General features: G+C 37.5%; 2 protein-coding genes across 3 annotated transcripts; one reads left to right on the top strand and one right to left on the bottom strand.

Moving 5' to 3' along the window:
• Window positions 1-8551: 8551 nt before the first annotated feature.
• On the top strand, window positions 8552-12830 carry LOC114478299 (zymogen granule membrane protein 16-like). Of its 2 annotated transcripts, none has more exons than XM_028471285.1 (6): window positions 8552-8693; window positions 9282-9391; window positions 9486-9621; window positions 9760-9859; window positions 10549-10638; window positions 12514-12830. In XM_028471285.1, the coding sequence occupies exons 2-6, from the start codon at window positions 9340-9342 to the stop codon at window positions 12646-12648; spliced, it is 513 nt and encodes a 170-aa protein (XP_028327086.1). In that variant the 5' UTR covers window positions 8552-8693; window positions 9282-9339; the 3' UTR covers window positions 12649-12830. The 2 variants fall into 2 exon arrangements, with proteins under 2 accessions (XP_028327086.1, XP_028327087.1); XM_028471286.1 differs by having other exon boundaries at window positions 8559-8693; window positions 9309-9391.
• Window positions 12831-13160: 330 nt separating this feature from the next.
• Window positions 13161-16971, bottom strand: cmtm8b (CKLF-like MARVEL transmembrane domain containing 8b). Its single transcript, XM_028470521.1, has 4 exons — window positions 16837-16971; window positions 14013-14186; window positions 13793-13912; window positions 13161-13326 (listed from the first exon to the last, which is right to left on the bottom strand). Exons 1-4 carry the CDS (start codon window positions 16969-16971, stop codon window positions 13240-13242), a joined length of 516 nt encoding a protein of 171 aa, XP_028326322.1. The 3' UTR covers window positions 13161-13239.
• Between the last annotated feature and the right edge of the window lie 435 nt (window positions 16972-17406).

The following is a 17406-nucleotide window of genomic DNA, read 5'->3' as shown; positions in this document are numbered from 1 at the left end:
TCTATCTATCTATCTATCTATCTATCTATCTATCTATCTATCTATCTATCTATCTATCTATCTATCTATCTATCTATCTATCTATCTATCTATCTATCTAGCTATTAGTACACTGTTTTACTAAGAGTCAAACTATGGCTGAAAGGATACTCATCGCCTAGAAATTCAACAAGAGATCGTAAAATAATTATTTGGTTAAATTTAAGCAGCATTTTTCATACAGTCTCACAATTTACATTTACCCTAACTCCCCTACACCACTTCCTACAGCATTTACTGCATTATTGGTCACTGTTCCATCAGGGCACACTGCAATATATCAGTATAGTAGTGTGTGATGAGCATAACTGCAAAGCATTGCACACAAATGTTTACAAGTGTTGGGCCTAAAATAGAACTTTGAGGGATAAAACTCTCTAAAAATGAGTTTTTCTGAAGGTTGGATCAGTTCTTTAGAAACACATAGAAAAATTATTATTGATAAGTATCTACTTTGTTCTGAATTCATTCAACAATCAATGGTAATAAAGCATGGTTTATGTCACATTATATTCAATCACAGTCAATGCAAACTAAGACCAACAATGAATCGCAGGGGTTCAAATTAAAGTCATTCTGGCAAAGGCAGAATGTTTATATCTAATCCAATTGTAACTAAATTCCCCATATTTAGTTGCACATTTTAACATAGGGTCCAATCAGGGTAAAAAAGACGGGACATGATGTTGAATATGCCAATAAAGGTATTTCTTATGTGTGGGGCTTTGTGGCTCTGAAAAAAACCCAACACATGTTTATGAATGAAAATAGAAGCGTACCTAATCCGCTGTGAATTTAGTTAACGAACATAATGAACACATGACGTGGGGTTCAGCCCTGAAAATGTGTCCAAGTAGGACTTGAATGTATTCAAGCAGGCAAAAAATAAATAAATAAATAAATTGCATTACATTTTAGTTACAAGACTATAAAAATAGAAACAAAATCTATATAAAAACTTTTGCCCAAAATTTACATTATTCCATTATCTTGCATTTTAATATCAATTATAATGACATTTCGGCAAGTGATGTTCTGTTGTGCTTGTGGAGAAAACGTTCTCTTTTATTGTAGCTTTGAAACAGAACCCTTTTAAGTTATATGCCCCAGTTAAAAAGAATCTGGTGTCCTGCCAATGTTTGCCTCACTGGCAGTAAACTAAAGAACCTTTGCACTTTAGACCACACTGGATTTAATATAAAAGAGCAAAGGACAGCACTATGCTCTTCTTTTTTTAAAACTGTACATTATTTTATGAACTGTCATAACTGTGTCATAATTATGTAAGTTGATGCAGCTGGAGAACACAGTACAGTTCAACACAGTTTAATAGACCAGCTCGTAACAGATCGTAAGTTACTACAAGTACAAGGGGTTGGTCAAGTAATAAGGCAATTTAATAAAATCACATTTCATTTAATTATTAATAATTATATGTGAATTAATAATTCACCATTTAGGTTATGTTTTGTTTTTGTATTTATATGTATGCGTGTGAACTCTCTTACTCAAAAAAAAATAATTAAAAAAAAATCGATAAATCCTTATGTTCAGCTCTTTGAGCTGCATCTACAACTCCTGCTGGTGACTTCTTGCATTACATGCTGTCGTCAGAAGTTCCATTTTATTTTATATTTTGAGGATACAGCAGCAAACACATGCTGGAAATTTCTTACAAGCATGAAATTTCTTTTGTGTGTGTGAATGATCATGATACCAGATCATGATATCCAACCAATATCTGGCAAAGAGAATATTTGGTACTTGGCAGAGGTTTGCGCTCTCTCAAGTGCTTTCTAGTTTAAATCTTTATCAACAATAAACCCTACATCATATCCTCTGTGTGTCCTAATACCAACTTACATTTTTTTTTTACCAGTTTATATGTTGAAAATGCAGAAACATTACCTGAAAAAAGACCTTGAATGGCATCTTATCCCTACAGTTCCATTTCCTAACTCTACAAAGTTCATTTATCTTGTTACTCTAATAGAAATGAAAGCCAAGGCAAGCATATTGATCCATAGTGGCTGCACGCTTTGGGTTTAAAGATAAACATTTAACCTTTCGGTCAGCTATTCTAGCCATGTGCCATCCCTGATAAGTCACCTGCAGTATTTAACCTATCCAGATTAATTCCATTATGTAAGCAATTTTAACCAACTGTATCTATTAATAAGTACATATTATGTTATAAGTAACTGAAATAAGAAAAAAAGAAGCGTTGATAGGGAACCAAACTCAACATTTTACTTCCAAGTCTTGACAAATGTGTTTGAGAATGATGTATTGACAATATGAGCCAGATAATGGAAAAACATAATTATATTGCAATCTGCAATAGTGCGATAAAAGCACTGGGAAAACTGTGAAGCCCTGTAAATATTGTAGAATTTCATTTACACGATGATTTATTTTCTCTTTCATTTTTACTTTATCCTGTGGGCCAAATTGGATGCTCCAAAGGGCCGGATTTGGCCCCCAGGTCTTGAGCTTGACACATACACTCTAGACCAGGGCCGTCCAATTTAGAGTCCGCGGGCCAAAGCCGGCCTGCAAGTGATTGGTTTTAGCCCACTGCCCAATATTGAAAATGTTATTAACATGTTTTTAATATGTTTTTTGGAGCATAATCTGCTCTGTAAAGTACTAAACTCTATAAAGTACTATATAATCTCTATTTTAACCAAAAAAAAAAGTAATACAGCACAGTGATTTTAAATAATAATTTTAAACTTTAATTTACTGACCAAATAATTGTTTTTTATCTTCTCTATATATGACATTTACCATGTGGCTTATTTACCAAGATGCATTTTCTTGATTCTACATTTATAACCCAACATGCATGTTTTTAGACAATGGGAAGTAAACAGCTGATAAATGCATAGGGAGAAATACAAAATGGTCCCAGTTTTCTACTTTGAGACTCAGGGCTTTCCTGCTATGAGCTACAAGTGAAAACCTCTGCCTCACCATGCTACTATTTACATACTTTTTACAAATGCAAAAGCTTAAACAGTTACATTCTGATGACCTTATGATAACAGATCTCAATTAGCTGATCGTGACTGTACATGTGTTGGCAGCACGTAGCAAGCATTTGGTACCTGCTGTTGAATTTCTAGTCCAACAGGTATTGTTACGACAGGTATTGACCTGTATTGTTCAACTGAAGCCAATTTGTTGGTTTTAATAAAATAAAAAATAAAAAATATAAAATCACAGCAAGATAAAAAAAGAAGAAAAAAACTGTATAGTCTATTCATGCACACAAGACAGTGGAAACTGCTGCTAAGTTCAGTTCGTCTCAAGTCTCAATTTAACCAGGAGTAAATTTACAATTCTGTTTTTTTTTTTTATCCCACAAATTGAAAATAGCAAGAGTTCAGTGATGAATGAGTGAAAATGATTTCCTGAAGATGAACATACTGTGATTGTTGTTTGATTGAGAGAGAGCTCAATGGGGACATCTAGTGGAATAATAACAGTACGTTGGGTAAAAATGGGAACAAATTTAATTTCTTTGGAAAACAATAATAATAATAATAATAATAATAATAATAATAATAATAATAATAAATAACTGCCATGAAAAATATATTGTTACATTTTTATTTTAATTTTTTTACAAACAAATGATATCCCAATAGTACTATGTTGCTCTTATCCCTTATGAAAAACAAGCATTTAAATATTGTATTTTCGCGGTCATGGCCTTCAGTTGGTCATGCACCGATAGGGGGCGTCGCCCCCTGGCTTGTGCTGTCTGGTGGGCGGCGTGGCCTGGGCTCCTGTCCTTTTGCCGTCTGACGGCTGTGAGGTCCTGCTTGATGGTGGCTGGTTCGTGCCTGCCTGCAGGTGCGGTGTGGGGTGACCCCTGCTTGGGCGGTGCCCTGCGGGGCTGGGGTCTGCTGTTCTGCCGCCTCAGGGTTGAATGCGCTGCATACCTGTGTGACGGTCTGACTGGGCCCCTTGGTGGGGTCCTGACTTTGATAAGAACTAAGGCTCATCGTGCGGGCGACGTTGATGAGGGGTGATCTGTGGCGCTCTGGGGGGCTTAGCCGGTGCCCTGGGCAGGTGGGAATGCGGCCGTCGTCTTTGGGCTGGGGTCCGGTCCCTGCTCTGCGCTCGGGCTTGGGTCGGTGTGGGGGTGCGCTGGGTCCTCGGCTCCTTGAGGCTCTCTCGGATGTGTGTCTGGGGGCGGTGGCTTCCTCTTGGCCTGGGATCTCTGGGGTGTCTGGGGGGGCCTGCTCGGTCGTGGAGAGGTGGCCTGGGGCTCCTTGGCTTCCGTCGTTTCTGCCGGTCTGGCTGCATCTTCGGGCTCAGGGCAGCAATTGGGTTCACAGAAACAGTTCTTACAAACATTGGTCTTGGATGCACTGGCATGCCTTGGGCTGTGGGATAAATTCATACTGGGCTAAACCTTAGACACGTTGATCCCAAATACCTGTTTTAGGTAAAACCACTCGCTCCTTCCCTCTTTTCACAGCCACCACCAATTATACTTAAGCCAGGTGCTTTGTTACCCGCCTCACTTTCTCCACACTTGTCACCAGACTGGCTTGATTACACAACACAATAAGCACAATATGCACAACTATAACATCAAATCTCACTCTCACTTAAAAACAGTCGACACTTCCCCACCCGTTTCATTTCCTTCCCTGACTCTCTGTTCCCTTACCCCTACCCTAGGTGTAACACTGCCCTCTCTTTTAATATCCTCCCTTTAATAAAGTGTTTCTTTCCCTTCCTTAGGCTGGTGATGGTCACAATAATGCAATAAAATAAATTAATTTATTTAATTGCAATAACAAAACATGCATTGCTGTCTTAAAAAAAATGCACTTCTTGTAGTTTTGACCTTTGACAGCATGTGCAGACAAAAAAATAATGAAAATGAATAAATATTGTATGTTTTACATCTTTTTGTTAACATTCTAAAACCCACAGTGAGAAGACATATCTGTAACACTTTGAAGTTTTATTTTACATAAGGCTGTCATTAGCATGAATAAGGTGTCATGGAGGCTGTCATTAAGCTGTCGTCAGTGTTGTTAGCTAAATTATGACAACTTTGGCACTATGTTGGCATTTTTTTGGGTTAGGTGGCGGTGTGGGGTTAGGTAGGGTTAGGGAGTGTTATGGTTAGGTTGATTATTATTTCTAGATGAAACTCCCTGAATGATTCTGGCCGACACATGTTACTGGGGTTTCTCTGTTCAATACACCATCAGAAGTGTGGGATGGGTGCACCCTGTTCATTCTGTGTCCGTATGGACCCCGTGTTGTAAGGCTATGTGTCTTGGGGTGTGAGGGTTCAGAGAACTGTTGCCAAGGGTTAGAAGTGGGAACTGTCTGGGCTAATAACCACAACTGGGGCTGTTTAAACCTCTCCCAGCTTCCAGCCTCCCAACCCCGAACCTGTGGTGTAGGTATGGGTTGGAGTGTTTGGGTGCGTTCCTGTCTGTCATTTCTGGGGTAATTTTAAGGCATTCCATTTAAATTTATTTTTGGTTTTGGGGCAAGCTCTCTCTAGTGGTTAGGGATAGGATAGCCCAAATGACTAAACAAAGCGTTTTCTTTCATTAGATTTTAAATAAGCTTGCGCATCCAGAGAAGAGAAACCTCTGGTTCCAACTGCAAGAGCTGAAACATGGAACCAACACAAGGACAAATGCCTGCAGAGCTGAACCACTGGGAACCAATACCTGGGGAACAAAGGCCTGCATAATCTGAGCTGAGCCTGAAGGCTGATAGAGCAAAGCCCGCTGATACTGCTAACACAAGTCAGAACCAATGGAAACCTGCTGACTGAAGAGCTGGAAAAACCCAGCTAAAGGCTGATGAAGTCAGAACCAGGGCCAGAAACTGACCCTTTTGAACACGCTCCAGAGATCCAGAAACATGCATTGCTGCTTCAGACTCCTCTTGCCAGTCGCTCTGCCCCAAGAGAAAGACCACGGACTTCAGAACCACGGTACTCTGGATCAAAATTCCAATCGTACCTAATGTAACTACAGTCACATGGTTCTACGCTGATCTTATCATAGCTCTTTCACACAAACACACACACTGACATCATGCTACTTTTATTTCTGTCTTTCTTTCTTTGCTGAGTCTTTTACCTTTAAGTTGTATATAAATATATCCTTAGTTTAGTGAGCGTAGCACTCTTTTAGCTATATTGTGTTTGTAGGTGTTAACTTGTTTGATTGATAAATGTTTATATTTTGAGAAGTTACCTGTGATTAATAATACAATATAATATGGTTTGTTATAGAGAGTAGACAGTCTTGACAAGATTTCACAACTCTGGATGACAAGGTATTAATAACTAATTAAGTGATCTGAAACACTTTAACTCAATTTCAGATGGCATCTCCTAAGGCAAATTACTGTAATATTATTAATAATAATCAATATTATATTATTATCACTCCTTGTCTAAGTCCTCCTTCAAATTGTATAAATAAACTAGAAAAAACAAACACGTATAAATTGCATAACTCAGTAAAACATTCATTTGGTTTCTAACACACTTAAATGACCCACTATTCAAATGTCTTTTCTTCTAATCTTGTTTCCACATTGAAAGCTCAGTTTTATTTGTATATGTTGTAGGTTTAGCCTTACGGCTTTGCGGTTTTCTGGTGTTAAATTTCCCCAATAGGTGCACGTATAGTTTGAACCAATTACCAGTTATTTACCTCTTTCTTTAGGTTTAATCTCTTCCTATCAGCACAGGATCAACACTCAAGTGTTTATTTGAGGGTGAAACTGCTTTTTATCTGTTGTTCTATCACAATTACGTTAAAAAAATGTTAAAACACAAAAATCCAGGGTGAAAAGAACTCTTGACTCCACAACGTTTTTTTTATTGTTTTTTTTAATTTTTAATTAAAATTTTTTTAATTGGGACGTCACGTGGCCTGTCAAAGAACAGCTGTGGAAGATGTGAACAGACGGGTTTACCTCTGAAATATTTGCAAGACGAAGAACACAACAAGGAGCGGGTAATGCTCTGTATAATAACATGAAGTTTGCCAAGTTTATAATGATACGTTGCAGCTAAAACTTTCCATGTTGACATACTAATAAAAGATACTTAGCTAACCCTAACTAACCCAAACACCTCCTTCTTTTGTTTATTGTTTTTTTTTAACTTTTCTTCTGCGCAGCTACCGACCAACAAAAGAGGGTGAAAAATGTTTGGAGGCTGCCCCTCCCTTGACGAAAACAATGCATCCACATGTGCCCTGCAACGATGGATGAACGAGGCAAAAGGATGAGCCCCTTCCATGGCATTTTACAGACCATGGAGGAGAAGAAATTTGTCGCCTTTCTAAAAAGTGTTGACTAGGCCACTGGGAGTGAGGCCCAAGGCCAAGGCAGGCTGACTTAATAATACTGTATCATGTTTTTTCAGTGCCTTCTCCTCGCTCTTTTCTCTCTTTTCTGTTTCAGGTGTCGTGAAGCTGATGGTGGCAGTTCTTGATCTGTGGTTCACGGCTCAACTAGTCTGGGGCACTCTGATGTTCTATCTCTCTAACCTGTTCTGTTCTCCTCCTTTTGTCCACTAACCCCAACCAGTCAAAGCAGATGGCTGCCACCTCTGAACCTGGTTCTGCTGGAGATTTCTATCTGTTAAACAGGATTTTTTTTTCTTCCCACTGTCACTAAATACTTGTTCATGTGGATTTTGTTGATTTTTTTACCTTTTCATTACAAAATGTATATTTTGATAGCGCTATGAGATGACTCTTGTTGTATTTTGCGCTACATAAATAAAGTTGAATTGAAATGAATTGAAAAGTGCCCATTGGCCTCAGAGGCTCCCGATGTTTATGTTGTGGGTATACGGGGGGTGTAGGTATGTGTGCACATGGGGGGTCCAGTGAATGGATAAAACACAGTATACCCACTAGAAAAATGAAGACGACGCCATTGGACAGCAGGCACTGGTTATAGAACAAACAACACTCTATTTTAAAAAGAAACTTCAACCAGTGTTGTCAAGAATGAATGAGGGTCACAGATCATGTGATCAAACATTGGAAAGCCCCTCACAATCTGATCCTCTCTGTATCAGCTGCAAAAATGATTAAATTAACGATCAAGGCCAAGACCATCAGCTGATCACAATAGATTAAAACAATAGTATAGGGAAGAACATTCACAGTTTGCTTTTGTTAAGAATCTGAAACTAACCTGCTACTGTAGCATTCATAACACTGACCTGATTACATGGTTAGCATTCTATTGTTGTCTATAATTAAGTGTTCAACCTTTAGAATGACAAACAACATAAACATCTCAAACACGCGCAAGAGTGATCTGTAAAACAACAGCTGTGACACACATGTGAACAGACTGGTTTCTGAACAGACGAACAAACAAATAAATGAAGATGAAATGTTCACCAGTAGACACGTGTCAAGCTTTTAAATCATGTTTAGGGTTTGGTCTTCATTGATGAAAATTAATGCATGCAAATTGTTAGATGAAATGAAAGTCTTTGTCAGGCATGTCAGTGATTGATGTCTAGTATTAAAAGTTGTGAGTGAGGTGAGGTCTATGTGCGTATTTAAGATCTGCTGTTTGATCATCAGCTTACTTCTTCTCAAGACATCAGCTGCACTGGACAGCAAGTGAGTAGAAGCATCAGAGCAACGATAAATAATTACAATTTTATGTAACTCCTTGACATTTATCATGGGAGGCCGATTGTAAAGTTTTGCATGCTAAAATAGACAGCAACTTTTCGCAACATTTAGCAACTACGTTTAAAAATGTATTCATGTTACTTTTTCCCAGATTTACAGCAATATTTGTGAAATTTGTGTTCTTGTGTTTTATTTTATTTAGCTTTTATTTTGGTAGTTTCGTTGAATTAGCATAATAGCTCATTATTTAGTTTCACCCGTGACTATTACATTTGATATTTAACCTTCATTTTTAACCTTTAGATTTTACATTTAGATGTTACTTTTTAATTTGACATTTACTATTTAGATTTAAACATCACAAATTTCACAAATATTGCTGTAAATCTGGTCAAAAGTAACAACAAAAAACTGGCATACATTTTTTAAACGTGGTTTTTGACTAAATGTTGCAAAAAGTTGCTGTTTATTTTAGCGTGCACAACTTTACAATCGGCGCCCCATAATGTATAGGTTTTTGGTATCATTACTATTTTATGTAATAAAATAAAACACTTTTTAAATATTTAACAGATCTTGAATGCAGTTTGTACATTTTAGTTCCAGTCGTGCTCAAGGATAAATCTTCACAATGATTTCCTACGTGATCTTGGCTGTGTTGTGCGCCGGCTCTCTGGCAGTCCGTAAGACTTTTTTGTTGCCAAACACACCAGTTTATTCCTTGACGATGTGCTGTTTTTGAGTTCTGATTAAAAGAAATCAATCCAATTCTTTTAGCTGTTCCACAAAACTTGGGTTTCTACTCGTTCTCTGTTCCTGTTGGAGGTGGTAGTGGCCAATCATTTGCTACTCAAGGAGAGGGAAGGATCACAGCTGTCAGGATGTGGGAGAACTCTAATGCATACATAACAGGGTGAGTTTTTACTTTCTGTGTCAATAACTCAAGAACTCTAAAAAAAAAAAAAAAGGAAATGTAAATGATTTATGTGATGTTAAGGTGTTGTACTCGATTGATCGATTGATCACTGCTGAGTGATGGTTTTATTTTCAGCTTCCAGCTGCGGTATGAAAACATATGGTGTGCCATTGTTGGTAAAAAAGTAGGTAGTACCCAAGAGATGGAGCTGCATGACGGAGAGACCATTGTTCAGGTTAGATTACGTCTATGTTTGCACTCTAATTATGTACATTCTATGACAGGGATGGGCAACTCTATCACAGCGGGGCCACAAAAATGTGTTTGTATCTGATCCGAAGGCCACATGATCAACATAATTACCAATCAAAGCAAAAGGGGTTTTGCCTTTTTTTTTTTTTAATTTTATCTTAGTCTGTTGTTTTAATGTTTTCTCAGTTTTTTTGTCATTTTGTGTTTTATGGGTCATTTTGAGTCATTTTCTGCATTTTTGTTGTCGATTTGTGCCTTTTTGGGGTCACTTTTTGTATTTTTGTTGTTGTTTTCTGTATTTTCCTGTCATTTTGTGTAATTTTTTTAACAGTTTGTCTGGCGCTATTCTGTAACGTGCTGTTATTTTGTATGTTGTTTGCAGTCATTTTGTTTGTTTAAGTAGTTGTTGTGTCTGTCTTTGTTTTCACGAGTCATTTTGTGTATTTGGGGAATTTTTTGTGTACTTAGTGCATTTTGCTACCGATTTGTGTGTTTTGGGAGTTATTTTGTGTATTTTGTTGGACTTCATATTCCTTCCAACTTCTTGAATTACAATTTTGGGGGATTTGCTTTGGGGGCCGCAAAAAATTGGGCTGAGGGCCACCAGTTGTGTCTTGTCCATGATGTTTCATCTGTTTCAACTTTTTTCTCTCGGTGTTTGGGATATTTCAGTTATCCGGTAAATACCATACCAACTATATCTATCAGCTGATTTTCGTGACCTCAACAGGACGCATGCTGATGGCAGGACAACCCACGCAGGTAGCATCACTGCAGACCCCTCACACCCTGCACACAAACTCCTCCCCTCCGGCAGACGCTACAGATCACTGTACGCCAAAACAACCTGCCATAAAAGCAGTTTCTTCCCCCAGGCTGTCACTCTGATCAACGCTAAACAGTCAAAGAGTGTCAGACCTGTTTCTGTGAAATAACCATGCAACTAAACATAACAACCCTGGATCAACCTGTAACTGAGAATGTTCATGTACATACTATTTAATTTAAATGTTCACCTGCACTACTCATCAATGCACTTTTGCACTATTATCTTATTATTATTATTATTATTATTATTATTATTATTATTATTATTATTATTATTATTATTATTATTATTATTATTATTATTATTATTATTATTATCTTGTTATTGTTATCTTGCTATTTTAGTTAGTTTTGCACATATTAGTCTCACTACTGTTTATATTTATGTTTATATTTTTTTATTTTATTTTCTAGTTGATTGTTATTATTTAAAGGGGACATATCATGCTAAATCCACTTTTTTAGCCCTTAAATGCATTTTGTTGTATATTTAGAGTGCTTAGAAGTACAGAAAAAATCAAATTAGTCTCTTCAGGTGCTCCGTAGATATCTTTATATTCTGTTTTGCTCATATTTTTCAATCTGTTTCAATTTTTCTATTCTCTATTACGTTTTTTGAACAATAACGTCACAGTATTTGCAGCGGAACTGCCAAATTAGGACATCGACTCCAGGCCCAACACTTCGAGCAATCCGCCATTTTTATTTCTCGCTTTTATTTTGTAGTCCAAGCTCCAGGATGCAGAAGTTACGAGAGGATAAGTCAAAATGTTTGGTTGTTGGATGTAGTAACCCACACGCTTCATTACACCGTCTCCCAGCATCAGAACCTTTTCAAAGTGACTGGTTGAGTTTTATTTTTCACAGAAATGTACCCACATCTGTGGGTAAGGTCATTTTTGTGTGCGTGAAGCACTTCAAGGATGACTGCTTCAGCAACCTTCGCCAGTATAAAGAAGGATTTGCTGAAAGACTTTGTCTGATTGAGGGTTCAATTCCTTCTATCTTTGGAGACGACGAATAGAGCACTTCAGTAAGCTGTAAATAACACTAAAAAGTGTGATGATAAGACGTCCCTGTCATTGTTTTGTTAGCATTAGCAGTTGTACTGTCTTCACATGTTAGCGCTCTGTGCTCGTTTTAGATCCTTGATGATATGGCCTACATGATTTAATTTAAGTCTAAAGTTTTCATTAGTCATTTCATTTTGCTGTTTTTGTCTTTGAAAAGACTGTACTAAAATGCATTTCGTGACGTTAGCTTGGCGCTAGCGTTAGCTCGGTGCTTGTGTTAGCTTTCTGTTAGTCTTCTGTTGTTGACATTTTGTAAATTACCTCGGAATAAAAAGTTTATGCGCCGCTACGTAGCAGTATCTCTTCTATCAAACTACAAAAATGGCCGAGCAGGGTGGAGTTGAACCGAGTGTCACCTGAAGAGGGGGCGGGGTATGGAGTGTCTCATTTGCATTTAAAGAGACCGCACCAAAACGAAAGGGGTAGAAAAGGGGCCTGTGGAGCTATAATAATGAGGAATTCAGACCCAAGCATTGCAGTTCCTCTTTATATAGACCACAACTGTATGATTTATATGTAAAAAGGAAGGATTTAAAACCATGATATGTCCCCTTTAATGTTTACACTATTAGAGAGAGCACAGTTCACCAAGTCAAATTCCTCATGTGTATAACATACATTACTTGGTCAATAAAGTTGATTCTGATTCTGTCTGTATACTACACTGCTTTCACCATTTACAGGACTTATTGAAAACTATTGACTAATGACTTTTTGTTCTCTTTCTGTTTTACAGCGTTCTTTTAACATGTACCCCAAACATCCCAAAGCAGAGCTAATAATGCTGAGCGGTCGTTTCAATGGTTTTGGGATTACAGAACTGGGAGCTCACTGGCAAAGGGTCAACATCGATCCACGCGAGACAAAATAAGTAACTTACAAATTACAAAAGCCACAAAGCAAATGATCAACATATGTTTTAAGAGATGATATTTAACCATAGATTATTGTGTTATTGTGCTTATATTGTAAATTATGAGGAATCAATGGGACAAATATCAAATATGTATATTCAATGCAAATATTTTAAATGAATAAATAATTATGAACATGTTTTGTACAAAAACGCTTGAATCTATCATTTCCTGTGAAGGTAGAACAAAACATTACACAACACAGTACATTAAGATTTATTTGTTATTATCAGTCTTCAAATGTTGGATTTTCATTAACACGAGTTTATAGACTTATATATGATTTTTTTTTTGTAATGAAAAGCTCTCCAAAAAACAGGAGATGCTTTAGGAAGACAAAATTGAGTCATAAACCTGATCCAAAAACACCTGAACAAACTTTAGTTGCTTGAATCAGTCGGTTTCATCTTGTCTATATTGATACATTGGTAATAATGCTAATAGTAATATATTACATTTAAAAGCGCCTTTCAGGTCACCCAAGGACACTGTTCAGAACAAGATAAAAAAAAAAATACAATCTAGGAATAATCCAGGTGTAGGTGCGACTACTGCTCCTCCTCCTTGGTTTTCCAGATGTGGTAGCTGAGAAAACTGCTCCCTGCGTAGCACAGAGTCGTCAGAAAAGCAAAGCACTAAAAGGAGAGACACAAGAAGCAGGAAAGAAATGGATGAGAAGGAAACATGCTCAAATGGTCTTAGCATGATTAAGAGAAATTGTTCATCCAAGTGTTGGCTGGGTAGGAACTTTGTATGGACACTCAGCTATCCGTAGCACTGATAACTTAGCCTTATATCATTCCCTGGCCTCTTCTGGTAGTGTTTCTTTATAGCTGAATGCCATACTAGGATATAAATCACTCTTGTATTGAAATAAAGATGTTTTTCGCACCAGACAAACAGGAGGAGGACAAGTTGTTTTCCCCCATTTCAAGATGGCGCCCGTTTATTTACTACCACTAACATCATCTGTGATGTAAGCCCGAGTTCCCGAATAATAAACAAATTGCTCTTACTACCTAAAGTATGTTAATTTCACCCTTTGTACATTGTATTAATAAAAAAGCTTAAATAATAATAATAATAATAAATTGTTCTTACTGTTGATGCTGCCCAGCATTTGTAGCTATGCCGTCCTCTGTTGGCCTGGCTGACAGTGAGCGCATTTAATGCTGCTGCGACCAAATACAAGACTGTAGCACTGCAGTTTAAACACAACGACTAAGGAAGGCAAAGTGGAAACAGGGACATTCATAGTCAGCATTGCGATAAAACATACTGAGATATATGTACATATTACAGTAAAATGCCAGGGGGTTACCAGTGTGGTCCATGGGACATGTGGTATTCTGTGGTGGAGTCCAGTAAGGTAAGTGATAAACAGACACACTGTCAAAATCCAGAATAAGACAGCTACAAACATCACCCAGCAGAGAGCAGACAGATGGAAATAATCTGTGCCGCCAACCAGAATCCACACCAGCATTCCACAAACCTGCAGGAGAGACAAGAGGACATCTTTAGACTATTAACTTAACTCAACTCAACTCAACTTTATTGATATAGTGCAAATTACAACAAAGTCATCTCAGAGCGCTTAACCAAATTTTAAGTCTGTAGTAAGAAAGAAAGAAAGAAACCAACAAGATCCACATGAACAAGCATTTAGCGACAGTGAGAAGAAAAAACTGTCTATTTTTTTATAGGAAGAAGTCTCCAGTTGAACCAGGTTCAGAGGTGGCAGCCATCTGCTTCAACTGGTTAGTGAACAGAAGAGAGAACAGAATAGAATAGAAGGATAGACCATCCGAGTGTCCCATAGTTGAGCTGAACCATTGATCAGGAACCGCCAGCTCCGACATCAAGACACCTGAAGAGAAAAGAGAGCGGAGGGCGAGGAGAAGGCACAGACTGCATGAAAAACATGATACACTATGATACACTCATTCCTAGTGGTTAGGCTAATATTAAGATTAAACATTGTATTGCCTCACGCATGCTCTGATGCTACTATTACAATGTTTTGTCTTGTAATGGGCGCACATACTGTAGTGATCTTGACAATTCACGATCACTACAAGATGGAGCTTGTCCGCTTGAATTATTGCAACTATACGGTGTAAATAACTAGGTTTTGAATGTAATGGTCGGTGATTGTGGCCAGAACAACAAGACCATGTCCATATACGCCCTAGCAAACAGGTAGGTTTTGAGTTTATTTTTAAAGGTAAAGAGAGCAATAACCTCCGGTACTAAGATTAAAGGGTTTTAAAACATCTGTGAGCACAACTGTATATAGTCTGTGTGTCAGCTTGGTAAACATTCATATCTTGAGTTTAGAGTCTTCAGTAGGGTTGTCCCAATACAACGTTTCCACTTGCGGTATGATGCCGATATTGCAGCCTTGCGTATCAGCCGATAACGATATTGATCTGATACGATATCAGCACAAATCATACATACTTTTATTACTTATTTTATAGTGTGGAATGTTGGAAAAGGCTTGATCAAGTGATGTTACTCAAACAGAGAACAATAGTCAGCAACAATAGGTTACTTTGTTGGAGTGTGAACCACAGTCACCTATGGATGGAAGTGCTGGAGCGGAACATTTTATCGGAGCGTTTATATTGGTGATTGTAGATGCAGTCCGATAAAATTCGATATTCATTTTCTGGCTGATATTGGACCGATATCCGATATCAATATGGGACTGGGACACCTCTAGTCTTCAGCATAGCAAAACAAACATTGTGGAAAGCTGGTATTGTCTGAACTTGAATCTGCTAAAATATTAAATTAATTGAAGTGTCAATTCAAATATTTTAGTAATATAAAATAGCAGGCAATGCACAATGATCTACCAACTTCCTCCTAAAACCAAAATAGTGACGCTATATCATTATTTACGCTACACTAAGCCAAAAAGCCAAAAAAAAAAAACTCACATTGTGTTAGCTAAAAGCTCATAATGTTATAATTAAGTGCTATATTTACCACGTGTATCAATAAGTGTGGGTGTTCACAAGATAAACAATCGCCAAACTAACTTGGCATGCTCTGAATAAGATGAAAGGAAATATTTAGTCTAACAAGGTCAGTACTATAATTAAATATGTAGTTCATTGTTTGAATAACTAAGGTGAAAAATAAAAGGAGACTCGCTGAACTTCATTTTAAGTGTTAAAGAGGGTTGAGATAATGATGATGAACATGTGACTATTCTTTCCTCCTCCTTTCCACTTACCCTATACAAGAAAATTCATGTTACATGTTTCATATCAACAAAAAAAAATGTGTTTGTGAGATTTAAATGTCATTTAATAGCCACTAATAGTTACTTTAAGCACACCAAGTAATCAAAATTCAATACAATTCATTTAAATTAGGGAACAGCTATTTTTCAAAAATTAATTTAAAGAGATGTGTGATATCGGCCATTCTTTGCCATAAAAAGTCATAGGCACGATTTCCATAGCTGACGTTGAATTGGTTTTCTTTGTTTTCCACAGAATATGTTTTATGTGGAATACATCATGTGCCGGTAGACCACATAAAAACAATGTTAATTGTGTGTTAATTCCTTGGAGAAACATGTATAATGTGATCTAAACATTTGTTTGAGGGAATTGGGGATTATGTAGGCATAAGTATGAACTAATATCAGGATTCAGAAATAAAGCGTTGGGCAATATTGAATTCCGGCAAGCCTCCGCATGGCAGACAGCCAGGCTGTGTTTAGAGAAAGCCTGTCCTGAGTTTTTTCCTTCATCTGATTGAGAAAGGAAGCGAAACAATGAGGCAGAGAAGAAAGGAAAAGGTGATGTGCTCAGTGTTTTTGGAAAACTTCCTTTTTCATTAGAAACCCGGGAAAGAAAATCCTTAGGAATGTATTGTAAAATGTAAAATGTTGTCTTTATAATTTGAGTGAATTACTGAATATAATATTGGAGGGTAACATAATAAGCCTAAAAACATCTGTATTGAATGGATTTACATAACCTGCTATGGGAATTAAAAAAAGTGGTCAAGTGCTTTCATTGATTCTGCTAATAATCGATCTGTAACTTTCTAGAAAAACATTATTAAATACTATACACAGTCAGATTATAATGTTAAAATCCCGTTATTTATCACACACTTACTGTCTCAACCAGGAGGAGCATTCCTTTGGCAGTGGAGGTAAAATGCTGATCGAAAGCCAAGGTGGAGCTGGACATGTTGTTGTATTCTGGTGTGGGAGGACTGCTGTAGACCGACACACCAGTGGGTCTCTCCATCACACACTGACATAGAATGCTTGTAGTGCTGAGACTGAAGCTGCAACAGAGGAAGTTGTGTTCCCAAACAGGAATCCAGCGAGGCCAGAGAAATCTAAATACCAGTATTTGAGTCATGTCCTGCCAAACTTTGGTGTTCTTGGTAACACTTTACTTGAAATTTCATACATAAAGGCTGACATTACACTGTCATTGCTATGATAAGACACCCGTCATTAGCATGAATAAGGTGTCATGAAGGCTGTCATTAAGTGTCCTTCGTTACCCTAACCTTTGTTACCCTAACCCCTATCGTTAACCCCTAACCCTAAATCTTAACCTTAAAACTAACCCCTAACATTGACCTTAACCCTACCTAACCACACTAGATCCCTCCACCTAACCCAAAAAATGCCAACATAGCTCCAAAGGTGTCATAATTTAGCAAACTACACT

The sequence above is a fragment of the Gouania willdenowi genome, chromosome 16 (assembly GCF_900634775.1).
Source record: "Gouania willdenowi chromosome 16, fGouWil2.1, whole genome shotgun sequence".
Taxonomy (NCBI): Eukaryota; Metazoa; Chordata; class Actinopteri; order Blenniiformes; family Gobiesocidae; genus Gouania; species Gouania willdenowi.
The sequence above is the reverse complement of the archived record's forward strand: the minus strand, read 5'-3'. Positions and strand labels throughout refer to the sequence as shown.